A 16134-nucleotide genomic window follows, 5' to 3' on the forward strand; every position below is an offset into this window, starting at 1 on the left:
GTTTATGGAGGGAATGGTTTGAAGGGATAACGTGATTTTAGTCAATTAGGCATTAACGTGCCATCGCGGGTAAAATGAGGATCCGGCTGTAGAATCTTGCCTGTATGCTCGGGGTACTGCTGATCGCCATATTTGGGGTCGGGAAGGAATTTTCCTCCAGGGTAGATTGGCAGAGGCCCTGGAGGTTTTTCGCCTTCCTCCGCAGCATAGGGCAGGGCTCGCAGGCTGGAAGATTCTGTTGTGGGTGGGTCAGCTTTTGTGGCCTGCATCATGCGGGAGGTCAGACTAGATGACCATATTGGTCCCTTCTGACCTTAAAGTCTATGAGTCTATGAGTCTATGAAAGAAGGCAAAGAAGCAGAAGAGGGAGAATGTAATGAAGGGGGCATTAAGACTAGCATGTCTGGCAGAACAAAGGAAATCGCAGAAAGCAAAGGGGGCAGGTGGCAATTGAAGTCAGGAGAGAGTGATGTATGGCTTTACAAGCCAGAACAAGAAGTTTGCACTTCATACATGTAGAGCAATAAGAAATCAATGAAGAGATTCAAAGAGGGGTTGAAATGGTCTGAGTGCTGGATAACAAAGAAAATTTTGGCAAGCTGGGACCCAAGACCAGAGAGAAAGAAATTATGCTAGTTGTTGTTGAAGATGTTCAGAGTGTAAACAAATAATCTGACTGTTGTTAAGATGGATAGGAATGGTCAGATTTTAAAAAAATATTATGAAGGGAACAGGTAGGATTTGCTCATGGCTTGGATGTGCAGAAGAAAGAAATACGCTCAAGGGCACAATTGTCATGAAAGATTACATTAATTATTCATTAATTATTATTATTTCTTATTTATTATTATGAGGAAGTTCTATGGCCTATTTTATATAGGAGGTCATACTACATAATCACAATGGTCCCTTCTGGCCTTGGAATCTATAAATCTATGACCGCCAAGTTGTGAGTCTCAGTAACAGAGAGGATGGTGAAGTTGTTAGCAGAAACAGAAAATGATGGCAGTGGAGAGCATTTGGAGAAAAAATGTTTAACTTGAGATGATGGCAAGCCATACAAGATACCACAGCGATAACAGGAAATATGATAATGTAAGGCAGGATTTAGATCTGATGTAATTTATGGATTATTTAATTGTAACAAAATCCACCCCACAACTAGTGCTAAAAAAAATAGTTACTTACTGGTACAGTAACTATTGTTCTTCGAGATGTGTTGTGCACATATATATTTCACTGTAAGTGTAAGTGCGCCCAATGCAGTTGAGCCAAAGACTTTTGCCAGCATTATCACTAGGCAGCACAACAGGCAGCATTTGCTCTCCTCGTGCTCAGAGTGATGGCATAAAAGGGGTGTGACCGCAGCTTCCCTCTCTGTTCCTTCACACCACTGCCTATCTAATATCTGAAATAGTGGGGAAGGCAGGAGGATTGAAGAATGTATATGTGCACAATACATCTTGAAGAACAACAGTTACTGTACTGGTAAATAACTGTTCCTCCTCCTACGTGATTGTGCACATATACAATCCATTGTACACAACAAGGTAGTGTTGGCCACACTGATGGCCACTTTGAGCGATGTTCAGGCAGTGAGATGTCCTTCAGAGATCGTGGCCAAGAACTGTTCTTCGTATTCTTCAGGCAATTTTGTCCCCCAATTTGGAAACTGCTCACCAGTTAATAAAGGTATATTTCAACAATAGTGCCTGATAATTCAACACCCTCATCTGAAGAAGCACAGTGATATAGGCCGATTGATAGTGCCAGAAAGGCACTATAAATCCAATCTTTTAAACTTATCCTTTGAAGTGGCCCTAGGATGAGACTGCTTTGAACACTCATTGGCTACCATAACCACAAGGGATTCTGGGACAGGGTGGGTGAAGAAATAATCAAATTCCTGCTGGGAAACCTGATAACACCTGTCCACATGTTTAAGAATGGGCAGGACAGAGGCCAGCATCTGCCAGAGGTTCTTCGCAGGTTCCAGAAAGGCTTCATTAATGGGACGGACAACCCTTCTTGTGGTAGGTGTTTGTAAGATATCAAAAAACTTGTGTAGGTGGTCTTGCACAAGCTCTTCCTGCAATCCTAGAGATGTGGCCATGAGGTCCTGAAACACTTTAAAGCCCTCTATTGGGGGTGGGGTGGGGAGGAGGGTGATGTTAACTGTGGGGTGATGGCCTTATGCATCAAAGAAGATGAAATATGGTGATGGGAACACCTAGGTGTTCTTCTCTTGCATCTTTTTCTGTGGGCTTCAGCAAAGGAGGGGATTGAGGGATGGTAGGAGGATCCTCCCTTGAAGTCTCCAGAAGGGGAGAATGCAATCATCTCCTACACTGAGACTCCAACAGTGGTCTAGACACTCTTGGGGCAGTCCAAGATGCGCAATAAAGCCAACGGGGGATTCCACTCTTTGAACTGCCCATGAGGGTGATAGGCATAATACATGGACTTCCTTGTAAAAATGCCAATCTTGCCCCTTGATTCTGGCATCACTAGAGTGTGACCTAAAAGGAGACCCGAAAGATTGTGGAGGAAATACAGGTCTATCATGGTCCAAATTTGAAGAGGCAGTATAACTCTCCTTAGTGAATGGACGAGCATTCCACTTGGCATTCGTGGAGGTCTCAATGTCAGCAAAACCTGGTGCTGTCCTAAAGGTACTGACATAGAGGATGTATATGACGGAGCTGGTGGAAGCAGGCAAAATGGTCGGAAGGCAAAAGAATAGGTCAGTGTCAGTGGTGCTGACAGTGCCGTCATTGAGGGTTGTGATGAAGAAGCCAGTGGAAGTGAGGAATCTGTGATTGTAAATGATGCTGGTGGCACTGACCTGGGGGAGACTGTTAGGTAAGGTAAGAGGCAAGTGTTCTGTTGCAGGTGCCGGGGGTACTGGACCCAACAGTGCTGGGAACAAATATGTTTTTTATAACAGTGAAGACCGGCACCAGTGGAAACAGAGTTGACAGTGCCACCTCAGACAGCGCTGGTAAGTGTCAGTATTTGTGACCTGACCTTGACGTGACACTGGAGGACTCATGTGGGGTGCAGAGTGAAACTTCAACTGCCTCTCAGATAAAGAAGAAAGTTTAAAATGTTTCAAGGAGGCCACCGGAGAAAAAGAAGAGCAGCATTTTGTCTTAGACTCTGGGGCAGCTGGAGGGGTGCTCCTTGTGGCCGAGCTGTTCGTTCTCGTGTGATCAGGGTCATGCACTGCGGAGGGAAACATTATTTCTTGTATAAGATGGACTTTGAGGTGGAAATCCCAGTTTCTTCATCTTCATAGGAAAGGGGGTACAGATAGGACATTTGTCCCTCACACACCCCTCACCTATGCAAATTAGGCAGCTTTTGTGTCTATCTGTAACAACAATCACAGCCCAGCATGTGGCACATTGTTTGAATCTTGGGGATTTGTTCCTACTGAATTCCTAAATAAAAGGACTCTATCTAATAAACTAAATTATGCTAAGGCTAACTATAACCAGAACCTTGTACAATTAGAGAAATCTCTGACTAGTGGCTGGTTAACTGAAGCTGAAGAGTGATGGGGAGCTCCAATTCTTGCTAGAGATGGTAAGAAGGAACTGAGAAAGATGTGGTGGCCATGCCCCTTTTATGCCCTTTGTTTCTGAGCATGAGGAAAGCAGGGCAGCATAAGCCACTTGGTGGTAATGGTAGCAAAAGTCTCCGACTCTAGTGCACTGGATGCACTTATACCTACTTACACTTATATACTGTGGAATATATATGTACAGAATCACTAGAGGAAAACTAGAGTTCTTTTTTTCACTGTCTAATGCTTAACTTCTCAGTAATCACACCAAGATGTATCTATATTTACAATGCAGGGAAACATTGTAAGTTACAAAAACAGCTTTTGTTTCATAACTGTTTTCTTAAATGACTGAAAGTGGTAATTAGTTGACAACCAAAACACTCTCAGCTTATTTACAAAGCTGTTTGTTTGTCAGATCAATTTCTCCAACCAAATACAGGCAAACACAGATAAAAGAGAAGACGGAGGAAGGGAAATGGAAGTTTAAAAAAGAACAGATGCTCCATTTTATGGTCTGGTGGTATGTGGGTAAGGAATGTTGTCACCATCAGATCAAAATTATAGTTCTTTACTTGGCCATGCCAAGTCCGAGGTCCATCTGAGGTTTTACTGGAAGGCTGATTTGTTGAAGAGGTCTGGTTGTTGGACAAACTATGTCTACATTACAGAGCTTATGCAGGCACAGGCCCCTGGTGTAGATGCAGCATGCGCTGACAGGAGGAGTTTTTCTGCTGGTGTAAGAACACCACCTCCCCAAATAACATTACCTATGCCAACAGAAGCACTCCTCTGTTGGCATAGTTGCATCTACATTGGGGGTTTTATCAGCAAAGCTATGTCACTAGGGTGTGGCTTTTTTCACACCGCTGACTGACATAGCTATGCTGGTATAAGTTTTAAGTATAGCCCAAGCCTTTGTTTCTTTCCCTTTCCCATTAGCAGAAAACATTGAAGACACCATCAGATAAGAAAGAAAAGACCAAATCTAGGACTGTCTAGGCTACATTGTTAAAATCTGAGAAACACTATGGACTGAAGTTCAGTTAACCTGACACCCATTAGACTCAGCTAAGAGTGGAAAACAGAGAAAAACAGAGAAAAAGGACAGACATGGAGCAAACAAAATAATCAAAAAGCAAAATGAATCCAACCTGATGCCTCCTCCTTCCAGTTCCCTCTGGTTTTTATACCTCCTCTCTCATGGAAAACTACCAATCTGTTCATAGCTGGAACTATGAACCTGAAAACTATGAACCTGAAAGCTGTTTCCAGAGCTTTCCAGTAGCCTTCATAACACAAATAATCTTAACTTAAAAACAAGACAACCTTGAGCAATCTAAAACACGTCAACATAAAGACAGTTCTCACATCAAGATTCCCTGTGTGCAATCATCTTCTAATTATCATGACCCTGATTAAGTGATTTTAGCCCTTTAAGGTACTTAGTCCATAGTCCACAGGTCTTACATCTGGCAGAGGCTCTTTCCATGTCCTCTGATCACATTGTCACAATAAGTCCAATGTGGAGAAGTAGATTCAGAGTTCTCCTTATAGAAATGATAATTGAACCCATGAAAGTGGATATGGTCACCCAAAGTTAAAAAGTGTGATAATTTACCATTCACAAATCCATGAAGACACATCTATTAAATTATACATTAGAAACATTTTTTAGAAAATAGTTAAGGATAAAATTTTTAAATGTAGATAACACAAATTGAACGAGTACAAAAATACTTCATATTTATCAAACCAAATTCTCAACACAAAGTAAGTCTTTAAATAATTCTAAAGAAATATTAGCTGATAGGATTAGAAATGGAAATATAAAGTAACTTTAGAAAACTGTTCAAAATCTACAAAACTAACCTGAAAATATTGAACTACTGTAAAATACTGAATCTGACTTTTTCCTTACTTGAGACTTCAGTGCTTGAAGTTGAGCTTCGAAATCCTGAGCCATCTCATATTTAGTCTTCTGCAAGCTGTCTAACTTCTGTCGAAGTATCCCTACCTACATTTAGAATAAACATTCAATTTTACTTTTTCAAAATAATTCCTAAAAGGTTAATATTTAACATAGACAAAATTGTAAATAGGACTGGTGCCCCAAAGGTAAATATTTTTATTGTACGTATTTTAACAAGCTATTAAAAAGTAAAATTAGATACCACAAAACTGAATTGCTTAAGTTTGAGATTTTGTACCCAAAAAGTCCATTGCATATTTACATTATAATTTGATTATAGCATTATATAATTGTGTATTGAAAGATCTTGTCTTAGAAGCAATTCCTTAGACCACCACCTGACCTGAGTAGCTGAGTTGAGAACTGGGCAGATTCACATCTGCGTGAAATTTTTGCTGGACTAGCCTCATAAATAAGCAGTGCCCATCACTCATTTAAGGCAACAATGAACCTCTTTACATTTTTATCTTTTCATGTGCACGTTTATGCATTACTTAAAAACAAAAACAAAACACAAAAACAAACAAACAAACATCCCGCTAAAATGAAACAAACTCACAAGCATTGTGGCAACAAAATGTAGGTAAATCTGAATAACAGAAGGGGTTGCCATTGTGGATAGTGAAAAAGGTAAAATAGAACCTTACTGCACAGATCGTCTTTCATGTGTGTATAGAAAATCACACCTGCTTTCATTAGTGACAAAACAATTTTTTTTGCTAATTTTTACTCCTATTAACTCTGCAGAGCCAACATAGGGTATGTCTACACTACGGGATTAATCCGAATTTATATAATTCGAATTTGGGAAACAGATTGTATAAATTCGATAGTTTGCGGCCACACTAAGCACATTAATTCGGCGGTGTGCGTCCATGTACCGGGGCTAGCGTCGATTTCTGGAGCGTTGCACTGTGGGTAGCTATCCCATAGCTATCCCATAGTTCCCACAGTCTCCTCCGCCCATTGGAATTCTGGGTTGAGATCCCAATGCATGATGGGGCCAAAAACATTGTCGCGGGTGGTTCTGGGTATATCCTCCCCCCTCTCCAGGAAGCAACGGCAGACAACCGTTTCGCGCCTTTTTCCTGGGTGAACAGTGCAGACGCCATACCACGGCAAGCATGGAGCCCGCTCAGCTCAAGACAGCAGTCATGAACATTGTAAATACCTCGCGCCTTATCGTGCAGTTTATGCTGAACAAGAACCTGGAAAACCAGGCGGCGAGGAGCAGGCTACAGCAGCGCGGCGACGAGAGTGATGAGGATATGGACATGGAATTCTATCGAACCGCGGGACCCGGTGCTTTGGAGATCATGCTGTTAATGGGGCAGGTTATAGGCATGGAACGCCGATTCTGGGCCCGGGAAACAAGCACAGACTGGTGGGACCCCATAGTGTTGCAGGTGTGGGACGATTCCCAGTGGCTGCGGAACTTTCGCATGCGTAAGGGCACTTTCATGGAACTTTGTGACTTGCTTTCCCCTGCCCTGAAGCGCCAGAATACCAAGATGAGAGCAGCCCTCACAGTTGAGAAGCGAGTGGCGATAGCCCTGTGGAAGCTTGCAACGCCAGACAGCTACCGGTCAGTCAGGAATCAATTTGGAGTGGGCAAATCTACTGTGGGGGCTGCTGTGATGCAAGTAGCCAAAGCAATCACTGAGGTGCTGCTACACAAGCTAGTGACTCTGGGAGATGTGCAGGTCATAGTGGAGATGGCTTTGCTGCAATGGGATTCCCTAACTGTGCTGGGGCGATAGATGGAACCCACATCCCTATCTTGGCACCGGAGCACCAGGGTACCCAGTACATAAACTGCAAGGGGTACTTTTCAATGGTGCTGCAAGCACTTGTGGATCACAAGGGACGTTTCACCAACATCAACGCGGGCTGGCCGGGAAGGGTTCATGATGCTCGCGTCTTCAGGAACACTACTCTGTTTAAAGGGCTGCAGCAAGGGACTTACTTCCCGGACCAGAAAATGACCGTTGGGGATGTTGAAATGCCAATAGTTATTCTTGGAGACCCAGCCTACCCTTTAATGCCATGGCTCATGAAGCCATACACAGGCAGCCTGGACAGGAGTCAGGAGCTGTTTAACTACAGGCTGAGCAAGTGCAGAATGGTGGTAGAATGTGCATTTGGCCGTTTAAAAGGTCGCTGGCGATCGCTACTAACTCGCTCTGACCTCAGCCAAAGAAATCTCCCCATTGTTATTTCTGCTTGCTGTGTGCTCCACAATCTCTGTGAAAGTAAGGGGGAGACCTTTATGGCAGGGTGGGAGGCTGAGGCAAATCGCCTGGCTGCTGATTACGCGCAGCCAGACACCAGGGCGATTAGAAGAACACACCAGGAAGCGCTGTGCATCAGAGAAGCTTTGAAAACCAGTTTCATGACTGGCCAGGCTACAGTGTGAAATTTCTGTTTGTTTCTCCCTTCATGAAAACCAGCCCCCTTTATTGACTCATTCATTCTCTGTAAGCAACCCACCCTCCCCCTTCCCCCAGCTTTCTTTCAAAGGAAATAAAGTCACTATCGTTTAAAAATCATGTATTCTTTATTAAGTGATTATAAACATAGGGAGAGAACCAAGAAGGTAATCTGGGTGAGGTTTGGGAGGAGGATAGGAGGGAAGTAAAAGGCCACTGAATAAATTCAATATAATGACAGCCTTTTGGTTGGGCTGTCCATTGGGGTGGAGTGGGAGGGTGCACGGAGCCTCCCCCCCCCGCGTTCTTACACGTCTGGGTGAGGGGGATATGGAACATGGTGAGGGGGGAGGGAGGTTATACAGCGGCTGCAGCGGCACTCTGTCATCCTCCTGCTGCCGTTCCTGAAGCTCCACCAGACACCGGAGCATGTCCGTTTGCTCACGCAGCAGCCCCAGCGTTGCAGCCTGCCACCTCTCATCTCGAGCGTCCCTCAAGACCTCACGTTCACTGGCATCTTTCCTAAATTTAGATACAGTGTCCTTCCACTCATTCAAATGAGCTCTTTCATTGTGGGTGGATTCCATTATTTCTGTGAACATGTCGTCTCGCGTCCTCTTTCTACGCCGCCTTATCTGAGATAGCCTTCGGGACGGAGGAGGGAGGCTTGAAAAATTTGCAGCTGCTGGAGGGAGGGTTGAAAGAAAGGAGAGAAGTTTTTAAACTGATACATTTTACAGAACAATGCTTATACTCTTTCATGGTGAAAAACACTATTCACATTACATAGCACATGTGATTTCAGTACAAGGTCGCATTTTCCATCTTAATATTGAGTGCCTGTGGCTTTGGTGTTAGAGATCACAGACGCAGGTCCGGGCAACAGAATTCAGCTTGCAGGCAGCCATGGTAAGCCATTGTCTTTCGGCTTCTGCGCCCTCCTTTCCCACATACCAAGCAAAGCCTGTTGACTGCTGCGGTTTTCCTGTTAACCTTCAGCAGCAGAAAACAAACTAACCCCCCCCACCATCCAATTCTCTGGGATGATCGCTTTATCCCTCCCCCCACCGCGTGGCAGGTATCAGGGAAGATCCCTGCAGAAACCAAACTAACCCCCCCGCCCCCCCCCGCCATGAATTCCCTGGGATGATCAATGTACCCCTCTCCTGACCGCGTGGCTGGTAACAGGGAAGATCCCTGCTAGCCAAACGCGAAAAGCTCAGGGCCAATTCCCCCCGCCCCCCCCCCCCCGTGCTTGGCTAACTGCAGGGAAGGATTTCTTTTCAGCCACAGTCAAACAGCCCAGTAGGAACGGCCACCTCTGTCCCCTTAATTAAGTTCCCGTATTTCAATCAGGTTACCATGAGCAATATCACTCTCCTGAGGATTACACAGCAAGATAAAGAACGGATGTTGCTTGAATGCCAGCAAACACCGGGACCATACGCTGCCAGGCTTTGTCAGGCAATGATACCAGATTACTTGCTGCAAGCATGGCGTGGTCAAGTGTCCTACCATGGAGGACGGAATAAGGCTGCACTGCCCAGAAACCTTGTGGCAAGGCTTTTGGAGTACCTCCAAGAGAGCTTCATGGAGATGTCCCTGGAGGATTTCCGCTCCATCCCCAGACACGTTAACAGACTTTTCCAGTAGCTGTACTGGCCGTGAATGCATCCCAAGTCCTCGGGGCAAATTAATCATTAAAAAACGCTTGCTTTTAAACCATGTTTTATATTTTAAAAGGTAAACTCACCTGAGGTCCCTTCCATGGGGTCATGGTCTTGGCTACTGGCTTGGGAGGCTTGGGAGGGTACTTCAGTCAGGCTGAGAAAAAGATCCTGGCTGTTGGGGAGAACGGAGTGCTGGGTGCTCTCTGCAAGCTCGTCCTCCTCCTCCTCCTCCTCCTCTTCCCCATCCGCAGAATCCTCAGGTGTAGCTGATGAGACTATCCCTGACCCGGAATCCACGGTCACAGGTGGGGTAGTGGTGGCGGCCCCCCCTAGAATTGCATGCAGCTCGGCGTAGAAGCGGCATGTCCGCGGCTCTGACCCGGAGCGACCGTTTGCCTCCTTTGTTTTTTGATAGGCTTGTCTGAGCTCCTTGACTTTCACGCGGCACTGATCTGAGTCCCTATTGTGGCCTCTCTCCATCATGCCCTTGGAGATTTTTTCAAAAGTTTTGGCATTTCGTCTTTTCGAATGAAGTTCTGCTAGCACTGAATCCTCTCCCCATATAGCGATCAGATCCAGTACCTCCCGTGCGGTCCATGCAGGTGCTCTTTTTCGATTATCAGCCTGCATGGTTACCTGTGCTGATGAGCTGAGGTATCTGTGGTATCTGTGGTCACCTGTGCTCTCCACGCTGGGCAAACAGGAAATGAAATTCAAATTTTCCTGGGGCTTTTCCTGTCTACCTGGCCAGTGCATGCGAGTTCAGATTGCTGTCCAGAGCGGTCACAATGGTGCACTCTGGGACAGCTCCCGGAGGCCAATACCATCGAATTGCGGCCACACTAACCCTAATTCGAATTGACAAAATCGATTTTGGCGCTACTCCGCTCGTCGGGGTGGAGTACAGAAATCGATTTTAAGAGCCCTTTATTTCGAAATAAATGGCTCTGCTGTGTGGACGGGTGCAGGGTTAATTCGATTTAACGCTGCTAAATCCGAATTAAAGTCATAGTGTAGACCAGGCCATAGCCAAGAGTTCGCAAGATGGATTTTTGTCCACATTTCTTTACTAAACTTGAATTACACAAATGCAAATTGTTGGGAGACATTAGGATTGCACTATCGTCTCTCAATGTATACCCAGTAGATAGGACTGTGCATCTGTACAGTGTCTAGCAGAAAGGGTGTCTGAGCTTCAATCAGTAATCCTAGGTGGTACTGCAATATAAATAGTAATAATGATGGAGTTGCCAAGGTGTAAATGAAGGCCTAATTTGGCCTGGAGAACCTTTATAATTAGTGAGAATGCACAAGAAGGAAAGAACCCATTTTGACTTTAAAATCCCAGATTGAATTAGCTGGGCTGGCATTTAGAAAAACCATCAAATCAACTTTTTACTTGTAAACAGTGGACATATATGAACTGGACATAATTGAGACACACTAAATATTGAGTATCAGAGGGGTAGCCGTGTTAGTCTGAATCTGTAAAAAGCAACAGAGGGTCCTGTGGCACCTTTAAGACTAACATCTGAAGAAGTGAGGTTCTTACCCACGAAAGCTTATGCTCCCAATACTTCTGTTAGTCTTAAAGGTGCCACAGGACCCTCTGTTACTAAATATTGAACCGCTCAATGACATTTTTACAGTAATTTTTCAGAGCAGAACCACATTTTAATACAAAATATCAGAGATCATTACTGATCTTTAAAGAACTTGTTCTGTATTCTGATGTGATACACTGAACAGGCATATTTATAAAGCATGCTATTAACTAACTCCCAGAATTAAATGCTTTCTTTATAGGAGATGGTATTCATGTACGTACCTCTTGACCTTTCAGATCCAACTTGCTTTGGGCATTTGCTAATTCTTGATCCCGGACATCCATTCTTGCCTCTAAAGCTCGCACCTTCCTTTCCCAATCCAGTTTCTTTTTGTTTACCATGATGTCAATTTGGTGGATTAATTCCTGAAGCTCAGCTTCACATGGAGAAGCTCTAATAATAAAAACACAAATTTTCCAAATATAGATTTAGAGACAAAAAATATTTTTATTCAGATTACTGTAACTTATTTACTCTCATAGAAATACCAGGTCTTTAGGGGTGGGGGCAGAAGGGGAGGAGCCTTAAAGCTAAAGGATGACTTCAAACATAGACAGAATTCCAGTTCATTATTCTTACCTTAGCTTGAAGTTAGGGTCGGAGGCTACAGTGTTTTTTTCAAAGCCCTTACGCATGGCAGTTCCAGCATGTATTCTGGACTTCCTATCAAGTATAAATACCTTATAATACTTCCTGATTATAGTCTACCATCCATTTAGCATGTTATTTGAACAGGCAGTGGACTACTGTGGAAGAATCAATGCAACAATAGTAGCCACACAATAGTGCTGCCATATGAACAATATATAGTTAAATTAGCAGCTTGTGTTCATTATTTTTTGTCAAACGGATATTTTCCCCTGTAGATCTGATAGTAGGTCATATAAATAACATGCTTTGCTGAATAGTAAACTTTCATTTCCACCAAGTTCCATCTCTCAAAATCCCAAGTGTGGAGAGTTCAAAACTACATCCTGCCAGACCTGGATTTGGTCATACAACCCATAGCTAATGTAATGGTTCCCAATCTTTATTTGCTGGAGCCCTAAGAAGGGCTGTCAGATAGTGCTTCCATCCCTATGTCTCTATTCTATATTGTTTTTAGACCATACCCATTACCGTGGTATGTGGGTGCCTTCCAGAGTGAAGGATAAACAGGAAGATCAGCATCTTTCCTATGAGATTTCTTCTCCATTCACCCTCTCATATGGAAAAGTTATGTCTTTTTCTTTAACTATGAACCTGATTCACTGCTGCATTATTCCAATTTTACACAGGTGTAACTTCATTTCTGTGGATTTATTCCAGTGTAAAACTAGAGTAATACTGTTGTGAGTCCAGCCTTACCAAAAGAGAGCAACTAAAAAATTAGCGTGGTCAAGCTTGATAAGCCAGTTGAAGGGAATATTTTGACTGAACCCTTCTATTAATTTGGGATTTAAACAAAACCTACCCTGAAAATCCTACAGGGAAAGACTTAAATTAGCTGAGTATTTAGAAAGCTTGCACATAGCAAGCACAGATATCCCTACCCAAAAGAAAAGGTGGTTATTCTAATTATTCAAGGGGAAACAGTTAACTCTATCACATATAAGTGAACTGATATTTTCAGAAACAGATTAACTATTTTAATATATAAACATTTTAATTAGAAAAGCTTGATATATTAACAGCATTATTTTTTGTTATAACATCAGACACTTAGATAAGTTTAAAAAACACCTTGTTTCAAGCAGGTTAATTTTTCACTGATGTGATTAGCATCTCTGAATAGTATACAGACTGTGCTCTTCACATAGTGCAGTAGAAAGTGACAGACACTGGGTATATCTAGGAGCTGGTGGTGTAATTTCCAGCTTGGATATACATACCTGCTCTAGCTCTGATTGAGGTAGTGTGCTAAAAATAGAAATATAGCCCTGGTGATGTGAGCAGCAGGATGGGCTAGCCATCTGAGTACGATCCCATCTGAAACATAGATACATACTTAAGCAGCTAGACCATCCTGCCACTTGCAACGCTGTAGTGACACTACTATTTGTAGGGTGCTAGCTTGATCACAGCTGGAAATTATACCTCCTGCTCTGGTGTAGACATATCCATTGTCTTCCCACTATCAGACTGAAGCAATCATTCAGATCCTGCAGTCCTAGTACAGAAATAACTTCCAGAATGTCACCAAAACAACAAAAGTATTTTAGAGGTCTTTGTGACCCGTTGTTTGACCAATGTGAAGGCCAAAAGGTTGTTAAAACTATGTCTAGTTAACAAGACTGCTAGTTATTGACTTTCCCAGTCTGACTGGTAAAAGAGCTCAAGCAACAAAGCATCTCCCTATTAAATCAACTGTTTTACTTTCACTAAAAAGAGAAAAAAGACCAGTCATGAGAAAATATCCTCTTCAGGAGATGAAGAAACCTTTTTCCATTGTACTTGTGCTGTTCCTAAAAGCAGAGTTGCACAATATCTTCAAACACAAAGTAGTAAGGTTTCCAAACCTTTGAAGTTAAGTTTGAAATTCATCCTTTTCAACAGGACTCCTTTGACACTGATGAATGACATATTTACAATGTTACTTCCAGGTCATGACTCTTCATAAGCAGGAAGGCTATTTACTGTCAGAAATTTGAACAGAGACTAACTAGCCCTGTATTTACATTCCTGAACTGGATATTAAAGGCAGTAATCAGAAACTCAGTATTTGTTGCCTTCTGGATTAAAAGTAAGTCAGGATATTATCTCATTTTTAAAATGTATTTAAACATTTTCAATTATTATCCAAACATTAAATCGAACGTATATTTGAGAAGGACTACACCTCTTAACCATTTTTATAACTGTTTATTTAAGAAGGTTTACAATAATTGCCATATAAATATCAGGAATAAAACATTAATATTACAACACTGGGCTTGTATTTTTGTTTAGAGAAACATTATGCAATGATATAATAGTGAACATCTCTCTATTTAGCAGGATGTTATCATGTTACAAAGTGAGCCTCTTACCACCAGCCTGTCTTGTTTCTGGTGATTTTATTAAATTGAATGAAACGACTGACTACTATTTATCAAACCAGGTGTCTCTATCAAACATTAATATTCCAAAAAAATTGGACAGGCATGGTAGTTTCTTTGCAGGCGAATGTACATTGTCTGATATTGAATAAATAGTAATCAAGTATCTAAGCATCTGTCTTCTATTTTACTGGGGTATGTAACTGAAGGTTAATTTTTCCATAACAACATCCTCCCTTATTTTTTAGGACCACTTCTCTAATTTTGTGCTGTGTTTCTTTTCTCAATGAGAGGCTATCAGTAGCCTGGAATCTAGTAGCACATGAGTGACTAATTCTTCATTTCTTTGAGTGAGACCATTTCTACCATGAAGCCCCAATGATTTTTAATATTTCATTACTAATTGCATCCCAATACTCTCTAATGACTGGAAATGTCCATCATGCATAAAATCTCCTCTTTCATCACAATTTCTCCAACATTTCCTCTGTTCAATGTCTCTTTCCATTTTAACCTGACTGGTGCAAGGTACCACTGAAACAGGATCTTAAATACATTTTCTTTTATTGTACTACAAACTGAAGTTTCTGGTCATCTTCTTTTCCAGGTCAAAGCCCATTCCTTTCGAGTAATTTGTCTATCCAAATCCTTTTCCTCTGGTGCATATATAAACCATATTGCTTTGTTAGGAAAGATGTCAGGAGGTCAGACTAAATGATCTTGTGGTCCTTTCTGTCCTTAAATTCTATGACTCTATTCAAAGATTGATATAAATTAGTTAGATTTTTTCTTTCCTAATTGACCAGAAGCCATTGTGTCTATGAAAGTTAGCTTTCTGTATAAAATAACTTTTCTAGAATGTTGCGAAGCATAGGCTGGGATCCACAAAGGTATTTAGGCTCCTAACTTCCATTGCGGTTGTTCTCAACCCATGGCCCAATCAGCACACAGCTGCAACCCATGTGACATCCTCAGGGCCATAAAGGTAGTATATATATTAGAGAGCTGCATATGCAGTCCACAGTGGTAAATAGATTGAGAACCACTGTTCCATTGATTTCAAAGGCAGTTAGGAGCCTAAATATCTTTGAGGATCTGAGCCATAATGCCTAACTTGAGGGCACTGGTACCATGGGAGAGTGGGACAGTTAAAGATCAAGGCAGACAGAGACATTCCAGAACCAGTGGATATGAAAAGGGTATAGCTGATCTCTGACTTGCTTATGGTATCAGGCAGGGCATCAAACTCCCAAAAATACAAATAGTAATCCACTGTAAACAAGTACTGTTTTTCCTTGAAGGTAAATAAGTCCACTCCCACTTTTTCTTATGGTCAGGTGGGCAGCTCATGTGGTAACAGTCTCTTTCTGCAAGTGGTTATCACACAAACAACAGGTGTCACACCCTTCTATCAAATGTATTCATTCCTGGCCAGTAAACATACTCTTGAGCCTGTCTAAGACAGCTGTCATGCCCAGCTGTGAGTCATATTTTTTTTATGACATCCCAATGCAATGAGGTGGGGACAATAGCTCTCTTCCTCAAAATATAATTATATCCTGCAACTCAGCTCATCTTTAATTTGAAAATACGGTTCTGCTCCTACCAGTAGTTAGCTTATGTCTTCTGGCCACCCTGCTAGTATTGCTGTCTTGACTGCCTGTAATTGGATTTTTTTCATAATGTCTTTGATTTCCATCAGCTTAACCTAGAAGATAGTGCAGCAAGTTAATGGATTTAATATCCTGATTTCTCTTCCCCCAACTCCCTGGTGCTGGGTATATATGACCTGCTCAGGGTGTCAGCTAACACCAGTAATTGTTCTGGACAACATCTGATCTCTACCTGGTAGTGCTGGATGTGCATCAACA

General features: G+C 42.4%; 1 protein-coding gene across 1 annotated transcript in view; it reads right to left on the reverse strand.

The window, feature by feature from the left end:
• The window catches only part of DEUP1 (deuterosome assembly protein 1), a 60594-nt gene extending 48713 nt beyond the window's left edge, over nucleotides 1–11881 (reverse strand). Inside the window, exons 1-3 of the mRNA XM_065423394.1 lie at nucleotides 11826–11881; nucleotides 11468–11639; nucleotides 5490–5585 (exon numbers count right to left, since the gene is read on the reverse strand). Of these exons, the coding sequence (XP_065279466.1) occupies nucleotides 5490–5585; nucleotides 11468–11639; nucleotides 11826–11881 (324 nt within the window). The remainder of the gene's footprint in view (nucleotides 1–5489; nucleotides 5586–11467; nucleotides 11640–11825) is intronic.
• Between the last annotated feature and the right edge of the window lie 4253 nt (nucleotides 11882–16134).

Source organism: Emys orbicularis, chromosome 1 (assembly GCF_028017835.1).
Source record: "Emys orbicularis isolate rEmyOrb1 chromosome 1, rEmyOrb1.hap1, whole genome shotgun sequence".
Classification (NCBI taxonomy): domain Eukaryota; kingdom Metazoa; phylum Chordata; order Testudines; family Emydidae; genus Emys; species Emys orbicularis.